The 27,491-nt window shown below is 42.8% G+C and overlaps 1 protein-coding gene across 1 annotated transcript in view; it reads right to left on the reverse strand.

Moving 5' to 3' along the window:
• akap6 (A kinase (PRKA) anchor protein 6) overlaps positions 1-27,491 on the reverse strand; it is a 159,546-nt gene that overhangs the window by 43,950 nt on the left and 88,105 nt on the right. Inside the window, exon 16 of the mRNA XM_069662538.1 lies at positions 4,662-4,808. Within this exon, the coding sequence (XP_069518639.1) occupies positions 4,662-4,808 (147 nt within the window). The remainder of the gene's footprint in view (positions 1-4,661; positions 4,809-27,491) is intronic.

Genomic DNA, 27,491 nt, shown 5'->3' on the forward strand with positions numbered 1-27,491 from the left:
TTTTAGTGAACAAGAAAACAAACGACTGAACTCGAGCCTGTTTTTCTCCCACAGAGGAGAGCAGCACGACACTGCACGGACACTTCGGCTCATCTCAGCCTCAGATTTCTGTCCCTCTTTAACACTGTGACAAAGTCAGACTGAACTTTAGATCGTGTTCTGGTGTGTCGTGAGCAACTTGCATTATTTCTATAAGCGCTGTGTGCTTTATGTCTGCAACGTGTTTGCTCATTCTGCATATGTGTGTTCAAATTACTCATAATTCAGTTGTTTTCAGAGGAGGCGACAGCACACACCTTCTCTAAAGTCCAGGCTCTGAAACGTCCTCACAGTGTAAAATACAAAGGACGTTTCTAGCCGCTGTTCCTGTGCTAAGCTAACTGAAGCTCACCTCTAAATTGGAGACTATTAAACTGAAAGTGTATATGTCGGGGAAAGTAGAACGTCTCTTCTGTTTGTATTTTGCTTCTTTGAAGACGTTCTTTTCTGTCCACCTACGTTGTTTTTTGCTCTGGCAGCGCCCTCAACCTCAATTTCAAAGCGCTTCTTACCGGCGCTTACTGTTGCTAGGATGCGAAAGTTGTCTTGGCACGTCTGCTTACCTTGGTAGCGACTGTTAAGCCTGTTTTAAATTAAGAACACATAAAAACACTGGAATGGAGTCGTGTCTCGGCAGCCCGACACCTGGAAATTGTACCCCCGAAAGGCAAAAGGATTAGCTTCTCCTGTTGACAAAGTTGACATCAGAAGTCCCGCCCCTTCTTGATTTTGATTGGTCGTGAGGGAGAAGTGACATTGACGAGCACAGCAGTGTTCCAAAAGTTGAACTATTTCAACTGGGAGCGCAGTGACACAAAAAACACTTGACTGCAAGGGCATTGAACTACATTGGTTTATAGGTGCTAGTGGACACAGGCCCTTAGATACACGCGTCAACTTTTACATCAACATCAAAAACAACGTCAGTGTGTAATGTTGACTGTACACTTTTATATGGAAAAAGGTCAACCTCCTCTGATCTGGAAATGTCAGATCAGCAGCGACCTCTTGTGGTCAACGTACAGAATAACATCAGAAATGCTCCAATCACAGCCCAGATTTGGAGTCATGTGATCTCTCTGGCCTGAAACATTTTCTGAACAATGGCGGCCATCCAAGCGCAGTGGACCGAAGAGAAGGAAGTTATACTGATAACACATGACTCTGTTAGGTGAACGTGTCGAGAACACCTGTCAGGTAAAAACTATTGAATATAAACTAAAAACTTTTGAGATGGTTTATTAGCGTGAAGTTTGTCAGTGAGCAGGTTTGTATTAGATCGTTTGAGCTAGCTTAAATTGCGGTCGTACGAGCGGTTGCTATGGTAACACCGTGTCTCATCATGTTGCTTGTTGATGTTCACGTTGTCTGTTGATGTTCATGTGAAAGTTGATGCGTGTATCACCACCGTTGAGGTGTGTCAGTGGTGAAGGCGTTTTCTTCACTGGCTTACATGCAGTGTATCTGCTGTCTTTAGACTTGTGAGGACATTTAAAGCTTCACTTTTAAAACATTAAAAACAACACGTGAGCGCCATCATCGACATCACTTATTGGAAAAGAGACGGAGGAGAAGAGGAGTGAGTTGGAGGAAACGGGGACAAACAGGGAATGTGAGAAACAGAGACGATTAACGAGCAGAAATGCGGGATTGGAGAAAGCTAATGAAAAAAAAATCCAGTGGGAGAGAGGGAAAATGAAAAAGTAAATGGGCAAACAAGAGAGATAAAGAGAGAAGAAGAGCAAATGAAACAAAGAGAGAGATAGTGTGTTGTTTTTAGGGGACAATTAGGCAAAATCTCCTCCTCCTCCTCCTCCTCCTCCTCCTCCTCCTGCAGGTTGAAGTGGTGAACGAGTCCTGACTCCTGCGTTTTAGAGAGTCGATGGGAAAAAGGAGCGACGCAGATGAAAAGATCATTTTAGGGTAAATTGAGCGCGTAGGGGAGATGAAACAAAGCACCTCTTTGGTCATCGATGGGGCTGGGGGTCAGGTGATAGTCTTTAACCTTTGCAGCTCTGATTGTATACAGTTGGTTATATATACTGTTTACATACTGTATACATACTGTATACATACTGTTTACATACTGTTTACATACTGTGTATATACATATATCAAAAAGAGACTGTATCTATCCGATCACACGTTTGACCTTGAACTGTGAAAAATGACGAGCTGCAGCTAAAATCCACAACAGAAATCATGAACGCTAATTTACAACCTCTTTATTTTCTGTGTGTGTGTGTGCACGCGCTGTGTGTGTCATAAATTCTTCATAAGGCCAGGACAGTTCAGAGGCGAGGCGCAGGACATCAATTCCAGTTAATTCCCAATTTGTGTCAGAGCAGCAGATGCCGACGCCAGCACTGATAGGCCCGTTAATGTGCTACTCAGACGCCATGTTGGAAGGGGGAGGGGATGGAGGGAGGCCAAGACAGATAGAGAGAGACAAACAGAAGAGGCACCTTTGATTTAGAGTGAAAGTATTGGACAAATTCAGATAAGAAAGAAGAAAGGGATGAACGTCGAACGAAAGGTGGGAAATAAGGGAAGAGATGGCGAAGAGGAATAACATGTGGGGGGATAAATAAAGATGAGGAAGACGCAGGTTGGGAGAGGTTAAGAGTTCAGAAAGAGTGGGAGGAAAGGAGGGAAGAGAGGAGGGAAGAGAGGATTCACCGACACAGAACAGGTGAAAGTTTGACGTATACGGAGGAAGGAAATGTCCGCTCGCATCCTGTTAGCTTGTGATGCTAACCCAGCTAACGCTTCAGCCTCAATCAATGCAGATAATACAAACCACTGCACACAAGCTGCTTCTGTTCCTGCTCCATTCTTTGTTTTTCTTTTTTCCACCAGGAGCATGATGGGAAATTAAAAGTGTAAAGGAGAGATGGAAGATGGAGGAAAACAGAGAGAAATTTAAAGTGTTGGCTTCTTTCTATCACTACCCAGAATACCTCTGCTCTCTGAAGTCACACACACAGAAAGTTTGATGCGTGTGTGTGTGTGTGTGTGTGTGTGTACGGAAACAGCATTGTGAGTCCAAATGTCTCTTTGTCAGTAATAGAAGTTTAATCACAGTCTGGTTACTGTGGCGGAAACACACACGGAGACGGAGAGAGAGAGAGACTCATCTGTTGTTTAATTTCTAAAATGGAATCTGTTGGAGCGACGATACATATGTTAATGCACACGTATACACACATCCAATAACTCTGGGTTTGTGTGTGAGACACAGATGGCGTTTGCTCTCTGTTTGTGTGAACGAGCTCATCGCGCCGTCGCGCCGCTCGCTCGACAGGAGACGGTTTGTTTCTTCGGAGGAACAAAGTCACATCGTCACTTTTCAGCCTCCTGACGAGCCGCTGCCAGCTGTCACCGCCGCCGCAGACCTGGAATTAATCACCACGCCCGGGTTCAGGCAAACAAGTGCTGCCGACGTGGCCAGAAGCAAGGCACACAACACCTTCTACTGACGGCGGAATAACAACAGAAGGCTGTAGAAGACCTGTTCTTACACTTTGTTGGGAGAAGGTTGGTGTCTGGATGACGTCTCCTGTTTCAATACTCATTACAACAGTAAACACCGTGTTTGATTCTATGATCAAACTAATCCAAGGTGAAGGTCTTTGGATCCAGATGCACTTCCGTAAGAAACATCATGTTATAGAGCTCAAAAACAAGCTGCAATGTCTAAAGGTGAGCTAAAGCTAAGGCTAACTTTAGCCATAGTTTTGGTGTTTTCACCATGTCTCATTTCAGACATGTTGGCCTGAACACGCTCGTGTTTTCAGGGCTGACAATCCTTACATTAGACCACCTCCTCTTCTTCTTCTTCTTTTTCTTCACCTTCTTCTCTTCGTCTTCTACTCCTACTTCTAATTCTTCTTCTACTCATTGTTCTTCTTCTTCTTCTTCTACTACAACTTCTACTACTTCTTCTACTCCTTCTTCTAGTTCTACCTCTTCTTCTTCTTCTACTGCTTCTTCTACTACCTCTTTTTGTCATTCCTTTCTTCATCTTCTTCTTGTTGTTGTTCCTCTTCTTCTTCTTCATCTTCTTTTCTTCTTCCTTGTCTTCTTATCATTCCTCTTCTTGTTCCCTAAGTCAGCCTGTTCTCATTACCAACTAAAATACCTACTCAGACGCTGAGTAGTAGAGAGTCCATGTGTGGGGGAAGTGGGTGGCGATGGATGAGCAAAACAAACAGGACCTTTCCCCAAGAGCCTGGGGTCGGGGCCACATATAAAACTGTAAGTAAACGTTGCTTAACCGTCTTATTTTACTACATGTTATTTATCTATCTATCTATCTATCTATCTATGACACAGTTAAAAGTAACGTGGCAGCAGAGTTAATTAAGACGACACTAATTATCATCTTCATGTTCTAGATTAGATCAACGCTGATTAGCCTTAAAATTAGACACACACACACACACACACACACACGCACACACACACACGCACACACACTCTCCTGTCTCTACAGAGATATCAGTGTGATCCTGATATTATCTGTGTTTGGCATATCTAAAACTTGTCTCTGTGTATTTGTGTGGGTGTGTGTGTGTGTGTGTGTGTGTGTGTGTGTGTGTGTGTGTGTGTGTGTGCGTTACCTCCAGCTGTCTCCATGTGTGTGTCAGGTTGTGTATCTTGCGGTGGAAGTCGGCAGGGAGCTCGGTCCCGCTCCTCTTCAGAGACTCGGCCCGGCCCAGCAGGCTGGTCTTCCTGCTCTCCATCATCATCAGCTCAGCGTGGCTGCTCTGGAGACAACAGACGACAGAACAGGTGACGTCACACAGGTGGACGGACATGACCCTGCTTCCTTTGTGTTACAACCTAAACCCTTTTATTTTAGGTTTATCATCAGCACAGAAGTTTATTGTAAGGAAACTTGAGCTAGACTTTAAAGGGAACCCATCGAAAATATGTGAAAGCCACTCCCACCAAACACAGAACATACTGCACATCAAGTACGGCGCAGGACGAGTCACTTGTACGTAGGTAGGTAGGTACAGAGACATGCAGGTAGGCCTTAATAGACGGACCTATCACAGGCCTGCAGCTGCCAGAGACACACGGTTTGTCAGAGCATTTCATTTAACGGTTGCTGTCACGATTTAAAGAGAAGTTCAGCAAATATAAGAGCTCCTTAAACAAGTTGTCTGCATATGAACGAGCAAGCCCTGTGATTGACTGGTGACCTGTCCAGGTGTAACCCCGCCTCTCGCCCAGTGAGCGCTGCGATAGGCTCCGGCTGGATGGATGCAGAAGAAGCTAGGCGAAGATACCTCTCACCTCCGGGGACCAAACTAGCAAGACATTCATTGACTTTTCTAAAAGGGAAACTGACGTCTCGCCTCGATCGGATTAACCGACAAGCACTAACGTAGGGTTAGTTGTGTGTCACACAAACCTCATGGTCGTGTCTGAGTTGACTGCCTGAGTTAAACGGCCTGTTTGGTTACATAAAAAAGGAGCCCAGCGTGTCTGATGTCGAAGCTGAAAGGTACCGTGTTCGCTGTATGAGACGCTGGAGGCCGTGACACAGCATCAGGAATTAGAACAGGCTGGATTTCTAGTTTACAGCGTCAGACTTCAGAGTAATCGATCCGCCTGATAACTTAGCTTCAGACCCGTAAAGGACCTCTTCCTGTGAGATCCTCGGTATGTTTTCACTCATACACTGAAAAGACGGGCGTGCTACAATACATATCTGACAAAGGAGGTACAGACTCTGGAGGAGACATGCGTTTAGCTTTCTTCTCATGTTTTGGTAAAGATTTCAGCGTGACTCTGGATCTCAACAGGAACCCTTTCTGCCTGCTATAAATCCGTCTAACTACGGCTGCCGTCCTCCACAAAGCAGGAAGCTTCTCAATTCTTCAGTTGGTGAGAATCTGATGCTCAAAAGAGAAGCTTTCAGTGGAGCTTTAAGCCCGTCTTTTTCCACTGGTGTTGTTTGCAGCTCATGACGGAGTGTTTGAGGCGTCGGAGTCGCAGGAGTTTTCAGCACATTCCTCGCGCTGCTTTGACCACTTTAAAGGTAAAACTGTCGCACCTGTGCGGCTCCGCAGACGGGCGGGAATCAAACGCAGCAGCAGCACTTGACGGCAGACTGAAGAGTCCTTTTACTGGGGAAGATTTTAAAGAAATGCTCCATTTTGTAGCACCAAGTGCTGCTGAATATTCTCCTCCCTTCTGGTTTGAGCGCTCGGGTCGGGAAGCAGTTTCCTTCTTTATGCCATGTGTGCTGTTTTCTTAAATAGTTGAGTTGTATTTAGTGTGTTTGCTGTACGTTAATTGGACTTACTGTGCATAACAAACTAACTTTGCTCGCAAAATGATCTCATGTGACCGTAACGTGTAACTCCTGTCCTCGTTTCACATCTTCAATGCGTCCAGGTTTTGCTTCGTCACTGCCCTGCCTCTCCCAACTGTTCAATCTCCTCTGCATAACATTTATTCCCACGTTCCTCCCTCTGAATTATTTTGTCTTTCTCACAGGTGCTCGAAAACCTCGTCCCCCCATAAACCCAACAGAGGTGGTGAGACTTTGAATATGGGTTTTGCTCATGGGCGTGGCTACACCTCCTTAAAACCCTCGAGACACCTGCAGTATGTTTCACCTACATGTACAAAATCTGGTGTAAATATGAATCATGTCAAGACTTACAAAGAACCTCTTTGAGCTACACTAAAAACTCAGCAGGAAGTCGGCATTTTTTAGTTTATTTTGAATTGTTTTGTCGAGTGTTTGCCACGCTCGGGATCATACTTGAACAAACTCCTACGTTCATCCGATCCACTTAAAACATGGGCAGCGTTTTCAAATGTCTTTGATGATGAAAACTTCTTCAGATCTCACAACAGGAACTTTTACGTATTCAAACATCCACGGCCCAATCTTTAATTCACATTTGATAAGAGGCCAGAGCTCACCTACACCTACATACTCCCGTCTGAGTCAGGGGTCAAAGCTTTCTCTGACAAATGTCTTTCCACCAACATTAAATCTACCGTGTGGTCTCTGTTGGTGTTGTTCTCCAGCGTCATACTGTGGACACAGGAAGTCACATTTAAGTCTTTTAAGCAATGTCCGAAACACACGACAACCCAGTGAGCATTTTACCGCTGAAAAGACGTTTAAACCGGTTCAAACTGTTTGAAGACGTTGATTAAACGTTTATGAGACCAGGATTCGACTGAAGTGTGTTGTCTATTTTAGTCGGTTGAAAATGGTTGCGATGGTCTCAGACACTAAGACCTGATTTCACCTTGAAATCAAATTTTAACATTGAAACCTCGGCTGGGAATTCTGAGCCGTGTCGACCTCCGGCTGTCGGGACAAGACGCCCGGACATGCACAAACTCACGAGGGCCCTGCGTGCGTTTCCTCTACCGTCGCTTTTTTGTCTCTTCACTTGCAGCATTCTCTCCGTTTTCTTACGATGTCGATCAACACTTCTCCATCTCTGTCGTAACTGTAACTCTCCCTCAGCACCTCGTCTTGTACTTGCTTAATTCATCCATCTTTATCTCCATCACTCTCAGTCTGTCTCCTCTCTTTGCTCCTTCTTTTCTGTTGTTACTGAAGTCTCTTTCGATGCCTCCATCTTTTTTTCTTTTGGCTTAATTTCCCTCCTCCTCCTCCTCTCTCTTTTCTTTCTCCTCTTTTCATTTTCTGCATCGATAGCTACTTGATTCTACTTTTCCCTTGTCGTTTATCATTACCGCCCGGCCCCATTTGAATATTTAAATGTCTCTTCTCTGACTCTGTGTGTGAGAGGACATATGCGTGTGTGTGTGTGTGTGTGTGTGTTTTTGCTGCGCTGTCATCAGAGAGGCGGCGGCCATTTTTCAACGTCGCCGATTCTGATGGAGATGCTATCGCTCGGTGCTTCACAGCCATCCATCCCCTTCACTTAGCTAATAGCCACGCCGCGAGAACGAGGGATCGACAGCAAAAAAAAGAGACGAGTTGAAGGTAAATATGTCGGCGTCGCACTCGTCTAACAGTCAGGAAATTATACGATTTATTCGCTGATGGCAAATATTGATTTAAAAAGGGGAACGGGAGCGGGTGGGGAGGAGGTGGAGGGGGTGGAGGAAGGTTGTTTTGTTATTGTTGTTGTTTGTTTGAAGGATGCCACTGATCCAAAGTCAAAGAAAAGAGGGAGAGGGGGAGAAAAGAAGATAGACACGCCGATTAAAATGCATGAGATCCGAACTTTGAGATAAGTGCTGAGAGAGGGATCTTGGAGAAATGGGACGACGGAGGGGAGGAGGGGGAGGTTGAGTGTGATGGTGTGAGGAGGGGGGAGGAGGGAGGGGAGGATGCATGGATGGCTAGTTGTGATGTATTCATGCCTCTAGTCAATCTCCATGCAAGGATGGACTGAGCTACACAGGCCCGAGGACGGAGAGAGAGAAGAAGGAGAGAGAGGCAGAGAGAGAGAGCGAGAGAATAAAGGAAAATACAGTAAACAAAAAAAGAGAGGACGACACCGACAACATGAGCGCAGCGCCGACGTGACAGGACGCCATACTCTGTGAACTGAACTCTGAAAAGCACCAAGCAGCACTACTCTCAAAGTCACCTGAGAGGGGTCAGCGTATAGGGAGAATCTACACTCATACAAAGCCTCCCGATTCTTTTCATTGTGACTTCAGAATCTAATGACGGCTTTACCAAAGGACTTTTCAAGCTGTTCACTGTCCCAGGCGGTTTTACAATCTGATATAATCACGAGAGTTGTGCTCGTTGTTGTGGTACTCCTGTAAAACTCAGTCGCAGCTGTCAGTCAGTCTTTTTATCGTCTCTCAGTTACAATAAAATCACACGTTTTATTTCATCCTAAGTCTTTAGTTTTGGCTCGAGCAGAAAGTGAAGTTCAATGAACATTCTCAACAACCAATAGCAGCGCTCTCTGCAGCACCAAACAGGAAATAACAAGCGGGGTAGTAAACATGGACATACACTTTAAATGTCAAAGTTTTTGGTTTCAACTCTAACTCTAATAGCTGCCATACAAATGTCAGAAGGAAAGGGGTCTTAAAACTTTAGATTATCTTTGAAATAATAGGTTACGTTACGTGACGTTAGTTATGATAGCTTGTTAGCCAGCTAGCTACCTGTTGCTAGGTGACAGGAGCCGCGTTTGGTGGCGCAAACAGCAAATCCTCTGTAGACCTGACCGTCTCATTGCAGTTCGGTCTGAGCGTAGAAACATTGCAATTGTTTGACGTAGTAAACATACATCGCCCTGACCGCCACACCAAGCAGAACCTAACACTCTTAAGTGAGGGGGCAGTAGAGGGGAGAGTCGGGCTGCTGAACAAGCGTCTGTTTGTGAAAAGTTGGGAGTGAGTCACTTTATATTTACAGAATAACTTCTACACATTGTCAGCAAAGACTAAGACATGGGAAACCCTGTTTGAATGTCACTCTGACCTTTCCCTCTTCTCTCCCTGTTTCTTGGGGTATCTGATAATATACAAACTTTTTCTGCTGTTGCAGCCATTAAAAGTTTGTGTTGATCAGAGCATCAGCTCAGCGTCTGAACATTAAATTGTGACTAATTTAAACTAATTAGTTGTTGCTTCGGGCCCATATGTTGGATATTCAGTTACACAAAAGCTGTTATCTTGAAACGTATTCTTCAGGAGTTTGAGCTGAGCAAACTATGATGTAGGGTTAACGCTGCAGCACGAGCATCTTTCTCACAAGTGTTTTTATTCTTTCTTTAACACAACCTGCAAATATTCATGCTTCAAGATATGTCAGAAACCAAACGCTGGTGCAGTAACAGCTCGGTTAACATCCCCTCCTCCTCCTGAGCTGTGCCTGGATGAACTCTCCTGCTGCTTCCAGCTCCTTGAGGCTGACCAGTGCCCAGTGTGATGAGCGGTTAGCTCGGATCAGTACCAGGACTTCTCTGATGGACACCAACTACCAGCGTTCTGTTTCATTTGTGGAGAGCCTGTCCATCTATCTCCGCTGAGTGGCAGTTTCACACGTGGGCTGAGACCTGTCTTACTACAGCGCCATGAAGCCAAAATAAACAGATGTTACTGAGATTTAATGACAATAAACTGACTGAAAGGATGCTGAAGTAACGACATCAGGATGCAGGTTTGTAAAAAGTCTGAATTCTTGCTTTCTCAGGTCTGTCTGCAAGACGACAGGCATTCAACTGCTAAAATGCATGTTTTTTGAATGGAGTTTGGTTAGACCAGTCTTGATTCTACTCCAGGATGTCAGGAGAATCTCAAAGCTGGAGCATTTGCATTTTTGGTCATGTGGCAAGAATTTGCATCTTTGCATTGATTTGTGTTCTATACCGCCTCGCAAAAAACCACACTGCGTTTTGTTGAGTCACGAACTTTAAATACGTTGTTTATAAAACATTAAAAAAAAATTTAATCCTGAAATTTTATGGAAAGAATGAATAATCAAAGAAGCAATAATATAAATATATATATATTTTTTTAACTTGCTTCACCTTTTTTTAAATTTTAATTCAGACTTAAAAATACTGAAAATCTACTTAATTAGCAGCATTAAATGTTTAATACAGGGCAGACAGATCATAAAACAAGTGTGTCAAGATGACTTTTACTAAAGAAGTAATTTTTATTGTGAAGGTGTTTGTGTCGTCTTAAAATACTGTGAACACAAAATACGCTTTTATGTACAAATAATATAAAAACTAAAGCAACATTGTGTTACGGGAAAGCATGTATTATCTTCATATGTGTGTGTGTGTGTGTGTGTGTGTTGAGGAAAAACACAAAAACACGACATCTTTCCAAAAACAGGGAAACGAGGGAGAAACGCTTGACAAAACAGAAGAGAGGGATGGAGGGGGAGGAGAGGAGAGAGAGGGGGAGAAAATCAACAAGCAATCATAAGTTTAATTTGGTCTCCATATTAATGAGCACGGAGCTGAAATGTCAGCAAAAATGCAGTCATACATGAAAAACATTTAATGCATTTTGAACATTACTTTTTCCCCCCTTCTCTCCCCTCACAGATTCATCTTATCCGCCGAACGGGAGAAGTTTGTCGGAGGCTGCGTAACGGAACGATTCGGGGAATTGATAAGGACACATCTTCATCCTCCTCCTGCATCTTTTCTCTCCTTTATCACTGTTTATTTTTCTTCTTAATGCCCTTTTCTTTTCCTGGTTACCTTCTCTTCTTTTATTAAATCATCGTACTTTTTCTGTTTATATTCTGCTTTTTCTTCTCCATGTTTTTTAATCTTTTTTTTTCTTCTCCTCCTCCCTGTGTTGACTTTTCGTAGATGTAAAACAAAGCTGCATTTTCTTACTTTTTCTGCAACTGAACCCGTGCATTTGAGTTTTGTTTTTTTTCATTAAGGGAAATGTGGCCAAATCAAATCCTGTTGGGAAAATGTATTGATTTAAAAAAATAAACTGAATCTGTCGGGTCAGATTTGACTTTTCTTTCCTTTTTATGATCAGCTCAAACTAGACTTCTGCATCAACATTCATGTTTAAAAAAAGAAGCTCATATATCAAACATAAAGGCCTTTTCAGATGACTACTTACTTATTGTCTCGAGTTAGAGCCTTCGACGACGTCATTAAACTGGATAAGGGCCTGTGCCCACTAACAGCATCCTCAGTGCAAAAACAAACGTCCTCCGCGTCAGCTGCTTTTTGTCGCTGCTCTCTCAGTTGAAAATAGTTCAACTTTTGGAACCGTGCTGCGCTCATCAATGTCACTTCCCCCTCAACGACCAATCAAAATCAAGAAGGGGCGGGACCTACGATATGAACAACAATGGCGGAGGAGAAGCTAATCTTTTTGGTTTTTTGCGGGTACAATCTCCATGTCATCTCAGGACACAATTCCTTTCATTGTTTTTATGTGTCTTTGTAAAATGTTTGAATAAAAGCAAATATTAAGCTCACAGAGATTTAAAACAGGGAATTTGGCTCCCTGTGAACAGACAACACTGAAGGAACCTTAACCAACAAAAAAAACAAGCTGCGCAGCTACAAACAAGCTAGCAGCAGCTCAATAATACTGTCTGCAGAAACTAGTACTGCGACTAGTATAACTACCACTACTGCACCTAACACAGTAGTAATGCAATGTACCGTCATGGCAGATCCACGCCTCTGCATCCACCTGTCTTTGATTTTTTTAACAGGTTGTGTGATTGTGTGTGTGCTCGCAGGAGGTACACAAAGAGGTAAAAAAAAAAACTCGCTTACATTTGTGTGTGTGAGTGTGTGTGTGTGTGTGCGAGTCGGTGTCTCCGGTTGAGATGGATGTTCCACCCGCTATGAAAGAGCAGGAAGTGGCTCTCTGACACCCCATTTATACAGCCAGACACTTCAACCCGTGTGTGTGTGTGTGTGTGTGAGAGAGAGAGAGAGTACGGCCACAGAAACACCTTTAAGGACGTCCTCCACAAAGCGCCTCCAGTTTACAATATTTGCAGTAATTGCTAGTTTGGCTGCAGTTTGTTTTTCTCTCTACATGTTTATAGATTTATTTTGAGGTTTTCATGTCAACACTTAACAGGCTTTTATTGTGAAATTATAGCTGTTACAGGCACCAAAACAGCTTCCAATGCTTTACAAAACTTAGGAGACGTTTTGTTGAATTTTTTCTGACCAACATTAGCGATCATTGATGTGAAATGTAACCTTTTATTTAGCCTTTATTTGCAGCTGTTTCTCTTAGAAGTCAGGGAATGGCAGAAAAACATATATTACACATGCATATTTAAATTCTGAACCAAATGTGCGATCGAGCTGAATATTTCTACCTCTCTGCCTTCATGATGCCGTTTCACTGAACTACTGTTAACCTTTAACTCAAACTCGGCCTTCTGTGTCGCTGAGAGTTTCTGGAAGTTTCTCTTTCACCAAATTAAAACCCCTCTGTTCGGTCAAAAAGATGCAAAAAAAAGAGACTCTCTCTTTCCAAACGAGGCGACAACAAAAGACCCCGGCAACATGTTTTATTTGGCCCCATGGAAACCAGATGAATGAGCCATTTGACTGGCCGGTAAAGACGGCTCGCCATTCAGCCTCGCAGAGAGTCACGTGTGCTTGTGTGTGTGTGTGTGTGTGTGTGTGTGCGTGTGTGTGTGTGTGTGTGTGTGTGTGTGTAGCTGGGAGGTTATTAGTACAAAGCAAGGAGGGTGAAATTTCTACCAGTGTGTTGAGAAAGAAAAAAACAGAGAACACAGAGTTCAACATGACCGACTGTGGAATCAATGCACAAACATAAAACTATAAAACCAATAAAATATCCAAACTGTTCATGGAGCCGTTTTTGTGCCTGAACCTTCTGAAAACAAATCAATCCACAATAACCACCTATTAGAGGGGCAAAAACACCGACTGTATGTAAGAAGTATAGCCATCATTCATTTGGCACTTTGGCTGCCGCCATCTTTTTTTTTTTTGGTACGCAAAGTGACCATACTTGGACGACATATCCTCGTTGAAAGGTGGTCTATGTGGTGAAGAAGAAGAAGAAGAAGATGCAGATGAACAAGGAGAGGGAGCAGAAGAATTAGACGCAGAAAGAAATAGAAGAAGCAGGAGAAGAAAGCGAAGAAGAAAAAGAAGAGAAGAGGGAGAAACAGAAGAAGAAGAAGAAATAGAAGGAGAAGAAAAAGAAGAAGGAGGAGGAGAAACGGAACCAGAAGAAGAAATACGAGAGGAAGCAGAAGAATTAGACGCAGAAAGAAGAAGAAGAAGAAGCATAAAGAGAAAAAGAAGGAGAAGAAGAAGAAAATGAAGAAGGAGAAACCGAAGAAGAAGAAGAAATAGAAGGAGAAGAAGCAGAAGAATTAGACGCAGAAAGAAGTAGAAGAAGAAGAAGATAATTAAATCAAGTGCAAGTCCAGGTGTCAGAGGTTAGCGAGTAGCGACTGCGTGAGTAGAAAACCACTCGATGGAGACGCCGGATGCATGATGGAGGCAGAAACAGCAACAGCGTCGGCACCAGCTACTCCGCTGAGAGATGACGGTGGTGACGAAGACGAACGGGTCGACAAACACACCGTTAAGTTCTGTTGTTTTTCTTCCATTTTTCAAGGAGGTTTACAGTAAAAAACAAAGTTCACAATTCTCTAAATTCTGACCACTTTCTTTTTCATTAACATCATTTGCTTCTTCTACTTTTAATACTTAAGTACAGTAAATATCAGATATTAGAACAGCTGACCTTCACCTCTACCAAGGTCTTTTATCTGTTCTCAAGGCTTTCAGCTACTTCATCTGCAGGTCATCAACATGTTGTTGGTTCTGTTGTTTTTGAGCCTGGCCGGGTTCTTAGCTTCATTACAAAACTTAATATAAACTTTAGATATTCATTAACTGCAGTCAAAAAACTATTTTTCTACCTGATAAAACAGCGAAGAGTTAGTTCTTTAATTCGTATCAGCTAAATTGTTGCTCCAAGGAACAAGTGAAAGATAGAGAGAGAGAGAGAGAGAGAGAGAGAGAGAGAGAGAGAGAGAAAGGATTGGCAGTGAGGAGGGCGAGTCATACAGGCTGTGGTATGCTGTTGGTGGATGATGCCAGGTGACCTTTGACCCACTAAGAACCCTGGGAATTCTCTCATGGCAAGACAGTACACAAGAAAGACAACGGAAGAAGAAGAATTCTGTTTTCTTAGCGAAGACCGACGTTGAGAACTTAATCATCGGACATTTCACCGTACAGGATTACACAAATAAATTTACTTCTTAAATTTGTAACCGATCCGAAAAGAGGAAGCCACGAGCCCCCGCTTTTATTTTGAAATCCTGCATGCTGAGACTTTTTATCTCAATCGAATCAAAAAGTTTGCAGATGTTTGGTGTAAATGAAGCTCGTGAACAGCTGTTATTTCAGTGTGACAGAAAAACATTTCATGTCTCCTGCTGCTCCAGTCTTTGTCAGGTTGTAGCTTCAGGTCATGAAAGTTAATTAGGCTAGCTTAATTAACGTTAATGCTAATTAATTTAGCAGCTATCTTGTCCTAACGTAAGGACAAAGTGACGTAGACTTCAGTGAGTGAGGACTCTGTCTGTTTTCTAAGGGAGACTTTTAGAGGTGAGACGAGTTTAAGGTCTGGAATGAATTCTGTCAACAAGTGTCCTCATTAGTATAGAAGAACAAACGTGTATGTGTGTGATGCCGACCCCATAGGAAGCTGGATGGATCAGACTATTCAGCATCCAACAAAGACGGTCTTTATACTCAGAGAGAGACAGAGAAAGAGAGAGAGTGCTGGGATGTACAGGCGTGATGCAGGCTTCGTCTTCCTCACCGCCGACCTGGACGTCTAACATTTAAATGATCAGGAACAAAAACAGAATGAGATCCGGAGGATGCAGAGAGTCTTCTTTTAACACCACATAAAGCTTTTTCATTATGGCTAACTTTATTTTGAAAGTCTGACGAGGATGTTGTGTATGTGTTTATGGCTCGCTGAAGGTCAGTGACACGGAGATCTTCCACTGTACAAGCTCACCTCTCAGAGTCCATCCACTAATCATGTCAGTGACGTGTGTGTGTCTGTCTGTCTGTGTGTGAGTGTGAAAGAGAGAGTGTTACCCTCTGACTTACAGTCTTACTGAAGTAAGCAGGTGTTGGTCAACAACACTGCCTCTGTTGTTGGCTCCCATTACTCTGTGTGTGTGTGTGTGTGTGTGGTGTGTGTGTGTGTGTGTGTGTGTATGGTGGCTGAAAAGTGCCAACCCGGTGCATCGGCACAAAAGATTTCCATTTGGAGACACGAGCTGCAAATTCAACCCCATAAACAAAAGTCCAAAACAAACACAACGGAGGTAAAGCTGTCCCACTCGGCGCCCCCTGCAGGCCTGGAGCACTTTTGTTGTGTTCGTTGGATTTGCAGCGTTTTTCTTTTGCATGTGTTTCTGGGGTCGGGCTTTCCATTCCCATCGCTGCATTTGTTGTTGGCTTGAATTTAAACGGTTTCTGGATTTGCTGCCTGTGTCTCCCAATGGAAATCGTTGGTGATGTTGCAGCTCGTTTGCTCCCGTCGGCCTCTGTGTGTTTGTGTGTTCATGTTTTGTGTGTGAATCCAGTAAATGAGACAGATAGAAAGTCAAAGTCAGCTGATGTACTGGTCTTTATTTACCTCAGCTGGAACAGACCTTTTGTTCCTGCGTGTCTTTAAACAACATTTTATCATATCTAGTTTCGGCCCTATTAGCAATTTCACTGTTGAAGTCAAATTAAATGTTGTGTTGTGTAATTTCTCTAACAAACTGTCTGCGATATTATTCTAGCTGCTCGTAGTGAGAGACCTCTGTCATTTACAAGTCCTGGAATAGTAAGAAGTAGAAAAACGTGCCTTAGTTTTGAATTATTTGCTTAAATTTTGACGTTTTATACGAGAAAGAAACGACTCAAAGTTTAAATCTGAGTATAAATGTTAGATTTATTTTAAAACAATAAAAATATAAATGCTCTGCTGTTCAAAATTAAAACAACACTCAAAGAATCTACGATGCGTTTTAGGACGGACCCTCATTCCTGCTGATTCTCCTCCTCTCCTCCTCTCCTCCTCTGCTCCCTCCATTCCTCTACAGTGACAGAAATATAATAGCATGGCTCTCAACATGTGTGTGTGTGTGTGTGTGTGTGTGTGTGTGTGTGTGTGTGTGTGTGTGTGTGTGTTTGTGTGTGTGTGTGTGTGTGTGTGTCCAGCAGACCGACCATGTAGCCTAAACGACAGACAATCTTTATTCTAATGAAGAAGGTGCCAAGGTCAAACAGAGAGCAGGGTGATGAATGGAGAACACACACACACACACACACACACACACACACACTCACACACTCACACATCATGTGGCCCACACATTAATTGTGTAACAGAGCTCCCAGCCGCTTTGCTGTACAGTGTGTTGTCATGTTGTCACACACACACGTTTATAAGGAGGCTTTCCCCTTGAGACGACATTAAACATTATTCTCACGACAAACATTTAAACAAACTGTCACAGGAAATAAAACCTGTTTGCAGCGTGCAAGACTGAGTGTGTGTGTGTGTGTGTGTGTGTGTTTCTTTCTAATCTACAGTCTCACAACACGTCACCAATGATCTATAAACCTGCAGAATTAGCTTATTTAACCTGTAAATGATTAAGAATCATGTGGTTAGAAGTTTATTTGTTGTTTTATTACAGTCAAGCCAAATGCTAACTGCTACATCACAGCTGTGAGCGCTCATCTTAAAGGGACATCACATTTTTTTTACCTGAACTATAATATTGTAACATATTTTGGGGTCTACATAACTACGAAGTTATAAACAAAATCTGGGAAATTGCTACAAGCAGTCGTTTAAAGTATGTCCACCACAAGTGCTTAAAGCCCACCAGACTCCATTGATAAAATCAGTATTTTTACCTCACAGTACACAGGAGATGCCGGTCCACTTCTTCCTCCGTCTGTTAGTTTGTTTGTGTTATTCTGAGTCACACAAATACTGTTAAAAAAACGAAAGTATCAAAAAAACACGAACAAACTAAGCGATCAAGGCAGCGATAGACGAGAAACTCCCGTGTTCTGTGAGCTAAAATTTTATCAATGGAGTCTGGTGGCTTTGAAGAGAGCGATGAAACATACCCTGACTGCATTATTAAAAAGAACCCCAACAGTAAGATACTTTTTTTAAACAAAAACATCTGCCACCAGACTCCATTGACAAAAACAGTAATTTTACGTCACAGAACACAGGAGTTGCTGGTCGACTGCTGCCTCCATTGGTTAGTTTGTTTTTGTAATCGTGTGACTTTGGTGTTTTAAATCGCTTGTTTTCAGATCAGACACAATAACTCTGTTACACATGAAAACACTTAAAACTTAGGGATTGTGACAGAGGTCGATTAGCAACTCTCATGTTCTGCAAGATAAAATTACTGTTTCTGTCAATGGAGTCTGGTGGCTGTGAAGAGAGGGATTTAACAGCTGTTGGCGGTTTACTAAAAAGACCCTGACAACATTATTAAAATGATCCTTATAGGTAAGATGATTTTTTAAATCAAAAGCAGCTGTTACATTTGTCTTTTCAAAGCCGCCAGACTCCATTGACAAAAACAGTAACTTTACGTCACCGAACACAGGAGTTGCGGGTCGACTGCTGCCTCCATTTATTGGTTTGTTTTTGCACTTGTGTGACTTTTGTTTGTTTTCGGATCAAACACAATGTTTTTGTCACATACAATAACACAAAAACTAACCTATTGGAGACAGTGGAAGACAAGCAACTCCCGCCGTCTGCAAGGTAAAATTACTGTTTTTGTCAATGGAGTCTGGTGGCTCTGAAGAGAGCGATTTAACGTGCGTTCCTGCTGCAAAAAGTAATCTTCCTCTGTAACAAAACTGTTTCCTTCCTACATACACACATATATATATATATATATGCAAATATGCAAATATGCAAAGCTGATTGTTAAACATATTTTTGAAATTTGCACTATAAACATTCATATTTTCACCAGAGTGTGTGCTTTCAGAACACAAAACTGGCTCTACACCTTCACTTAAACAAAAAAAAGTCAAATCTTGTTTTGGCAGAAAACTTTTAAAATAAAAATGTGATTGTTTTTAATTCTTCTGCTGTTCAGCGCTTTGTGAGACGAGCCGGCGCTTGTTGTTTTGAAGGGAAACTCTGCAAACATGTTTACAGCCAACCTTGGCCCGACATTGGCTCCATGCTCGGCGTCAAACTACTTTTATTTCTGCATGAGGTTTATGCTCGATTCTGTGTGTGTGTGTGTGTGTGAGCGTCAGGTTTCAGTCAGACGGCGTTCCTGGGAAGCTGAGGAGGTCTCAAGAGACAAGAGATACAGAGAGACAGAGAGGGAGGGAGAGAGAGTGAGGGGGTGAGGAGGAGGAGGGAGAGAGAGGAAGAGGGGAAGTTGGCGAGATGCTGCTGAGTCGTGTCTCTTTGTTCTAAAGCAGATATATCCCCGACTTTATCAAGACTGACAGAACAAACGCACAGGAAACAGCCTCCCACAGGACACATAATCCACACACACACACACACACACACACACACACACGGATGAGAGAGACAGCAAACACACTAAGACACACGGAGGGCTGAAAGTGTGAACACACACACGAGAAAACTGAGAACATTTGAGAAAGTGCACACACAGAGGTGAGAAACACACACACATAAAGATACGAGAGATATGTAACACACACAACTTTGAAAAAATGTGTGTACTTTTAGAGGACAGAAACGCACACTAAATGCATTTGCAAACACACACACACACACACACACACACACACACACCGCTACTTAAGCAATTTTAACACAGATGCTAAAACATTAAAAGCAAACATAGAGATGATTCTATGGCACACGTGACAACATGTGAGAACTTGTAAGAAAGAACAAGAGCACACACACACACACACACACACACACACACACACACACACACGAACCAGCTTAAGCTATAACGCCTATTTGTCAAATACACCAGCTTGTTCTGCAGCCTGACGCTTCAAAGTATGGCTGTCCAGGTTCTCTTTCATGTGGACAAGACTTTCAAAATAAAGCAGCCAAGTTAGCGATGATAAATAAGCATCATTTGGTTTGATTTTCAAAATAAAACTTGCAGATAATCGTTTCAAATTTGAATATTTTTGGATGTGCAGATCGGTCGCACTTTAAATTTTGTGATCGTTTGTCCGAGTTACAAAGGTCTCCAAAAAGAATGTTTGTGCGTCGTCACGTCAACATGTGGGACACAACCTTTTGTCTTCCTGTCTCTCATGAGCCGTCCCTTTAAGAGCTTAGTTTAGTATTTAAACAGGTACGTGGGGACACGTCCTCTCATCATCATGTCTTTACCTGCACAAACCTATGAGAGACACACAAACACACGCTTTACACGATAAAATGACGGAGAGACTGAAAAAGGTATGTTAGACAATACACACACACACACACACACACACACACACACACACACACACACAGAGAGAGTCCCAGAAGACCTCAGCTCTCTGCTCGTGTAACAAGCTGCGACAAACGACAAAACGCAACATCAGGACGTCTGACCCAGGAAGCGTTCGACTCAACACATCCTGCCAGACACACACACACACACACACACACACACACAGTGTACACACAGCAGACACACAGCGAGGCAGCAGCAGAGCTCTGCAGGTCTCTGGAGAGAAGAAAAGGGAATATCAGTCTACAAAGGAAGACAGAAAGTGTGTGAGTGTCTGCTGTGTGTGTGTGTGTGTGTGTGTGTGTGTGTGTGTGTGTGTGTGTGTGTGTGCGTGTGCGTGTGTGTGTGAGAGAGAGAGAGAGAGAGAGAGAGATTTTCCTGAGCTGCAGGACGTTTCGTTTGTGGGATAAGGAGAGATTTTTGCTGTTTCAAAGTGTTTTTTAAGACAGATTCTTCCTCCACGTCTCTCTCTCTCTCTCTCTCCCTCTCTCTCTCTCTCTCTCTCTCTCTCTCTCTTTCTGTCTTTTCATCTATTTATTTTTGTTTTTCCTGGAAGACTTACATTTAAAATAACTTACACATAAATGCAGACGTGAGTCACCTCTGTTCACTTTCATCATCTCTCTTTTCTTTTAATCGTCTCTCCTCTTCCTTCTTTCCTTCCCTCTCTTCTTTAATTCCCTCTTTCCTTGCATCCTTCTTTCTATGGTTTTCTGTAAATTCCTCTTCATTCCTTCATCTCCTCCTTTTTTGAATTCATAATTTCCTTCCTTCCTTTCCTTTACTCCTCTCTTCTTTCCTTTTCGTTTTTTCTTTCCTTTCCTTCCTGCCTTCTTTTATCCCTTTGCTCTTTCACATCTTCTTTCATCCTCCTTTTTTATTCCTTCTTCACATCCTTTAATTCCCTCTTTCCTTGCATCCTTCTTTTATTGCTTTTCTTTATTCCTTCCCTCCTTCCTTTATGTCCTCTCTCTTCTTTCTTACCTTGTCTTCCTTCTGTGTTTTATCAGATCCTTTCTGATTTTCCTACAATCCCTCATCCGTTTTTAATTCCTTCTTTCCTTCCTTTAACTTCATCTTTCTTTCAACCTTCCCTGTCTCATTCCTCCTTTACTTTATCTTTTTATTTTTCTTCTCTCCTTCTTTCCAACCTTCTCCCTCCTTCCCCGACTTATTTCCATGCTTTTCTATTTCATTCCGATACACCTTGTTTTCATTCCTTTTTTCTTTCCTTGCTTTCTTTCCTTGCATCCTTGGTTTTTATCTTTTTCCTTTCTCTCTCATTTACTTTTTTACGTTTGTTTTAATTATTCTTTCATTTCCTCTCTCCCTCCTTTTTCCCTTCATCTTGTGTTCTGTTTCTATTCCTCTTTTTCTTGATTTTGCGTTTTACGTCCTTCTCATCCTTCTTTCATATTCGTCTTTATTCCTTCTCTCCTTGCATCCTTGTTTCTTTACATTTTTCTTTCCTCCCTTGTTCAATTCCATCTTTCCTGTCTCGCTTCTCAACACATTCATGTCTTTTTTTATTCCTTTTTTTATCACTCACTTTCCTCCCATACATATACACTTACACATACACTTTTCCTTCCTCTCTCCTTTAATCTTTCCTTCCTTCTTTCTATCTTTCCTCCCTTGCTTCCTGTCTTCCTCCCTTGCTCCTCACTTTTACAGAAGAAGACTGAAAGAGTTTGAAGGACACAGACGTTTGCAGAAACAAATTGCTTTACCTCTCTCTTCCAGTCTTTTACATTTTTTCTCTTCCTCCTCTCTCTCTGTCTCTCTCTCTCTCTCTCTCTTTCTCTCTCTCTGTCTGGATGGATGGATGGAGGGAGGTTGGGAGCGTTAGCAGCACAGCGAGGATTGCAGCAACAATTACATGTGAAATTAGCCTCGCCTCATAGCCTGCAGTGTAATTCCAGCCTTCTGAGGCGTGGCAGAGTCATCTGTCTCTAATTAAAGATTCTCTCTCTCTCTCTCTACCTCCCTCAGCTCCTCTTTCTCTCTCCTCCTCTCCCTCCTTCTATCCTGGCTTTACTTCTTTCATCCTTCTCCCGGTCTGGAGGAGGGGAGAGGATGCTGGGAAGGTGCCTTCAAAACCTAATTCACTGCAGGTCACAGTTTATAGCAGGTGAAACAAATGATGTCTCCCTTTTTATTTCTTCATCAGAAGATTCACTCCAAACATGTTCAAACACTCGTATCCAAAATATTCTCATGACCTCTGACCTCAGCATTATTGTTGTGTAGAGTCTAACAACATTTCAGGAAGGATCCGCATACGAAACAGCCGTTAGGTCCCTCTCCTCAAAGCCACCAGGCTCCATTTAAAAAACAGTCATTTTACAGAACAGGAGTTTCTCGTCTGCCTCGGCCTTGATCGGTTGGTTTTTGTGTTTCTTTCTTACTTTGTTTGTTTTTAAGTGTTTGTGTGACTCAGAATAACACAGACTAACTAACACATGGAGGCAGAAGTGGACCAGCAACTCCAGAGTTCTTTGAAGTTCAAATACTGTTTTTACCAATGGAGTCTGGTGGGTTCTAAGCACTTGTGGTGGACAGACTTGAATCGACTGCATTTGCCCGAAAAGATAACATAGCAGCCGCTGTGCTACACATTTTTTATACTTGGACTTATTTAGACCCCAAAATATAATATGGTTCAGGTTTTAAAAAGTGGGAGGTCCCTTGAAGATGAGTGCTCACAGCTGTGATGTCGCAGTTACCAAAAACGTTGCAGCCATTACAGCCTGTTTCGTGGCTCCAGGCTGATGCAATCCACAGGAGCACATTTAAAGCTTATTGTACCTTTTGGTCATTAGGAATAAAAGATAATAATATTATCGCAAAGCCTTTACGGCAGCGGATGTTTTAGAACAGAAGATAATATGTCAGTTAAAATGAAGACAAAACCAAGAAGGAGGGAACGACAGAGAGATCTCAGAGGATAAGGGATTAACACGTCTGTGTGTTTATCAGGCATGACTCCGTACTGGTATATAACTGTGTGTGTGTGTGTGTGTGTGTGTGTGTGTGTGTGTGTGTGTGTGTGTGTTCTCAGCCTCCTGTTGAGGCTGTGTACTCTGACTGTTGCCCTCAGGGTTTAAGACGGAGAGAGAGACAAACTGAGGACAGAAACAGGCTGAGGATCTACTGTATCTTCCTTCAGCTCTCTCTCTCTCTCTCTCTCTCTCTCTCTCCTTCTGTGTGTGTGTGCGTGTACATCAGGAGGTTTCCCTTTTGTTTTACAGTCGGCGGCACAGATGAGGTACAGTTTCATTTTAACACTTAAGAAACAGCCGTAACTGTTGTGTGCATATTTCTGTTTAACTTGATCGAACATTAAACGCACAAGAACGTAACGTACGACACGTACGACATGCAACACGCGACACACGACAAAAGCTTTGAATTGTACAGTTTTAAGGGGTATGAAGCATCTGCAGACACCGCAGGAAATGACATCATAATAAGCAGAAAATACAAATGTTTGCAAAAGAAAGTAAAACACGTTTTCACTCTGCAACAACGACATCTCATATAATGTAGAATAACTTCCAGGGTGTTAAAAGATATTTGATGTTTTTAATCGATATGTTTTGTGTGTTGATTTTGCAAAATCTCATAAAAACATGAAAACAATTTTTCTTTATGACACAATTTTAAGACTTATATTTATTATTAGGGGTGGGACAAAATATCAATACCGCAACATATCGTCATCCTGACTCCTGCAGTACAATTATCGATATGCTGCCGCCAAATATCGATATTTGAAGTCGAGTTCCCTGCGATTTCGACTCACAGCGTCGCCACATCATGACTCCTCGCGGTGTTGTTTACGACATGAATGAGGGTAACGTGAACAGAAATTAATTGGCCGAAGAAGAAGGAGTTAATCACATATCGTGACGCATCATATGAGTGTCTTGCAATACATCACAGAATCGTGATATTGTCATCATCGTGGGCCATGTACCGCGTAGCTTATTGTGAGTTACACTGCCATTTATTATGATGGTTGTTTACTCATATAACCTGTTAAATTATGTTTGTAATACTTTAAGAGAAATGCTCCAAGAAACGACATCAGAGTAAGCAGAAAGGTGTGCACAGGAGGACCATTCCTAACGCAGTTCTCGGGTTTAACGAAGCAGAAGGAGGGACGAGTGTTGTTAACACGGACGTCCTGGATGTAAAACGTGCTGCCTTCACGATCAAACATTAAAGCAGGTAAAACAAAATGTTTGAAAGTTATTATCTCACGGCGATGGAGAGAAAGGGACGCTGCTTTCTCATGAATGTGATTCAAATAGTTCGACTGAGTTGATCTGGATGAATGAAGTTAAACTGTAACGTTTCCTGTTTCTGTGTTCATCAGTTCAGCCTCTCGCTCTGCTTCTGGACCAAACAACCAGTGTGTGTGTGTGTGTGTGTGTGTGTGTGTGTGTGTGTGTGTGTGTGTGTGTGTGGCCTCAGACAGAGCTCCTCTGTCGGACCCACACTGATTGGTTTTGGAATCTAGTTAATGAGCAGGTGTGTGTGCATGTGTGTGTGTGTGTGTGTGAGTGTGCAGACCAGCGCTCCATCAGAACACCATGGGCTATTTGAAATGAGAATTTAGCGGCAGGGATGCACACACACTCGCACACACTCCTGATAGCCACTGTAATTAGTTGGACTCCACTGGAAGCCGCCACAGGGAGAGAGAGGGGGAGAGACAGAGAGAGAGAGAGAGAGAGAGAGAGAGAAGGGGGGTATCTGTGATGACTTAATGCAACGAAATGTTTTCAAATGATTGAATTTCTTTGATTCGTCTGAGGACGCTGTGTGTGCTTCGTATCCCTCCACTGATCTACATCAGACGCTCTCCATCACCATCGTCCTCCTCTGGTGTAATCACTCCTCCATCACTCACAGAACAAACGATGTAACAGACACGATGTTTTTATTGACAGAGTCACCAGAGACAGCAGCACAAGCAGCTTGGAGTTCAATGTGAGGCTGTTTACGGGGAATATTATTGTATAGATTTAAACCTGGGTACAATTTGTATAGATTTCTAAATGACTCACAGGTATAAAAGTGTTTGAATGTCTCCAGTAGATGTTTTCATCCTGCAGCAGTGAAACAGGCTGTAACGGCTGCAACATAATCCTTGATGGGTCAAAGGTCGTCCACTAAAAGTTCTTGTTGTTTCCACTGACAGGCTCAGATTGTTATTCTAAGTGTGTGACAACATGACAGAAAGGATCCCTACAGAGATAGACCTTTTTGTTACAGAGGAAGATGATTGTTTTAACCACACACAGACGTTACATCGCTCTCTGCAGACACACCAGACTCCATTCAGAAAAACACTGATTTAACCTCACAGGACACAGGAGATGTTCGCTCTCCTGCTGCCTCGACAGGTACGTTTTTTTGTGTTGAGTTGTGTCCGATCAGAAAAAACCTTTAAAACCACCAAAGTCACAAAATAACACAAACTAACTGAGTTATTGAGACGAGCAACTCTTGTTGTTCTGCTTGGTTAAATCACTGTTTTTATCAATGGAGTCTGGTGGCATTGAAAAGTGCTGTTTCAGAAAGCATCCCTACATAAAGACCTTTTAGAGGCAGACGTGAGTTTGGTGTAAAACTGAAGTATTATTTAGCTGGAAGAGAACAATTACAATATTTTCAGTTTGTTCCGGTCTGATTTGATCAATCAGACCATCTCTGCTGTTATTGTTTACTTCTTTTTTCTCCGGCACTTCGTCCTCTGTCTGTCTCTCATTTAAACTTTCACTGATGACAAATGTGTTTCTGTTCGATAAAGAGACGTCAAATGTGTGCAACGCTGCGTTCAGTTTGTGTGACCGAGCTTTAATGTTTCGCTGTGCGTTTGTTCATTTCTCTCTGTCTCAATCAAAAACATTACCATGGTCAGTGAATGCCACACGCACACAGTAACAAACAGTGATACACACACACACACACACACACACACACACTTCTGGGAAATGAGTGTTGGCTCCGCCTCCTGTGGGACTCAGGGCCAGAACCTTGATCAACAATTGGCTGAACTACAGGGGCCTTGATGTGTGATTGGTTGACAGCACCTACAAGGTCCGACGCTTGTTTCATCTCCCTGCGGAAACCTCAGCACACACACACACACACACACAAGGCGCGCACACACACACACACACACACACACACACACACACCATCTGGAGACGCACCAACAATCAGAGAACAGAGATGAAACACAGAGTAAAGGAAAAGAGGATGAACAGAGCACAGGAAACACACGCACAAGAGAGCACGAGGCACACACACACATACACACACACACACACTAACACAACAATAATGTGATAATGTGAATAATGTCTTTGACAATGTAAATAAAAAATAAAATCTAATAACAGGAAATGTGGTGAAGTTCAGGTGGGAGGACAGCACCAAGTTAGCTAGCAGTTTAATTACATATACAGCAGCCTAAAGCAGACATTTGGGGTCATGATGCTGCTTCTAACGTGAGAGTAAATGTGAGCTGTTTTCTGGTCAGAGTAAAAACTTTATTGACTAAAGGAGGAATGCAGTGGTTCAGATTTGGGAGCCTTTCCTGAGAGACCGTTTGAGTGAAGCCAAAGAGGCAGAAATTTGAGTCTTCAGCATCGTTAAAATGTCTGATGTCGGGTGATGACACATCCTCTGGGAGTGACTCTTTGGGCAGCCCGGTGTAGCCAGCAGATAGCGATAAACGACTTCCATTGCATTGTTTACAGTCCGACTACAAACTGGCTGTAAAGCTGTGCTCAGACCGACCGTCAGGAGCGTTTTCACATGGCAAGATTTCATACGAACAGAATTCAAAGAGGCAGATGTGTAAATGTGCTCGGAGACAAGAATGACGCCAATCACATCGGCTTCACTCTGAGTTATAATCTCTTTTTTCTCTTACAGCGTTTGACAACATTACAGGGATGTAATTACTTTGCTCTCTTTAAAGCCATTTCACCTTGTAGAACTTTCTGCTCTGCCGTTGACTCCATCAGTAATTTCCTTTGTGTTATCGTGTGGCTCTGGTGTTTTAAATGGTTACTTTGTATCCAACAAAATATTTGTGTCACACACAACCAGGGCCGTGCTCGGACATTTTTGGGGGCAGGGGCTCGAACAAGAAGACGAGGTCAAAACCTCGTATGTGGCTGACCGCGTCAGGTCAATGTGCGCTTTTGTGGGCAATGTGTTACAAGGACTGTCCTCATGAGGCCGATGACGACGTGTTTAAAAGCAGGTGCGTGCTGCGGACGTAGGTGAGGACAGCGGAGGAGCAGTAGCCCCGCCTACTCCCCGAACAAAGCATCCAGAGCCACATAGACAGAGAGTCGCGTCAGTGGCGGTCCAATATGCTCCATGATCCGCCATTGCGATGTCGCAACTCTCTCTCTCTCTATGG

Source organism: Semicossyphus pulcher, unplaced genomic scaffold (assembly GCF_022749685.1).
Source record: "Semicossyphus pulcher isolate SPU_LCO1_2020_fin unplaced genomic scaffold, fSemPul1.0.p SCAF_14, whole genome shotgun sequence".
NCBI classification, from domain to species: domain Eukaryota; kingdom Metazoa; phylum Chordata; class Actinopteri; order Labriformes; family Labridae; genus Semicossyphus; species Semicossyphus pulcher.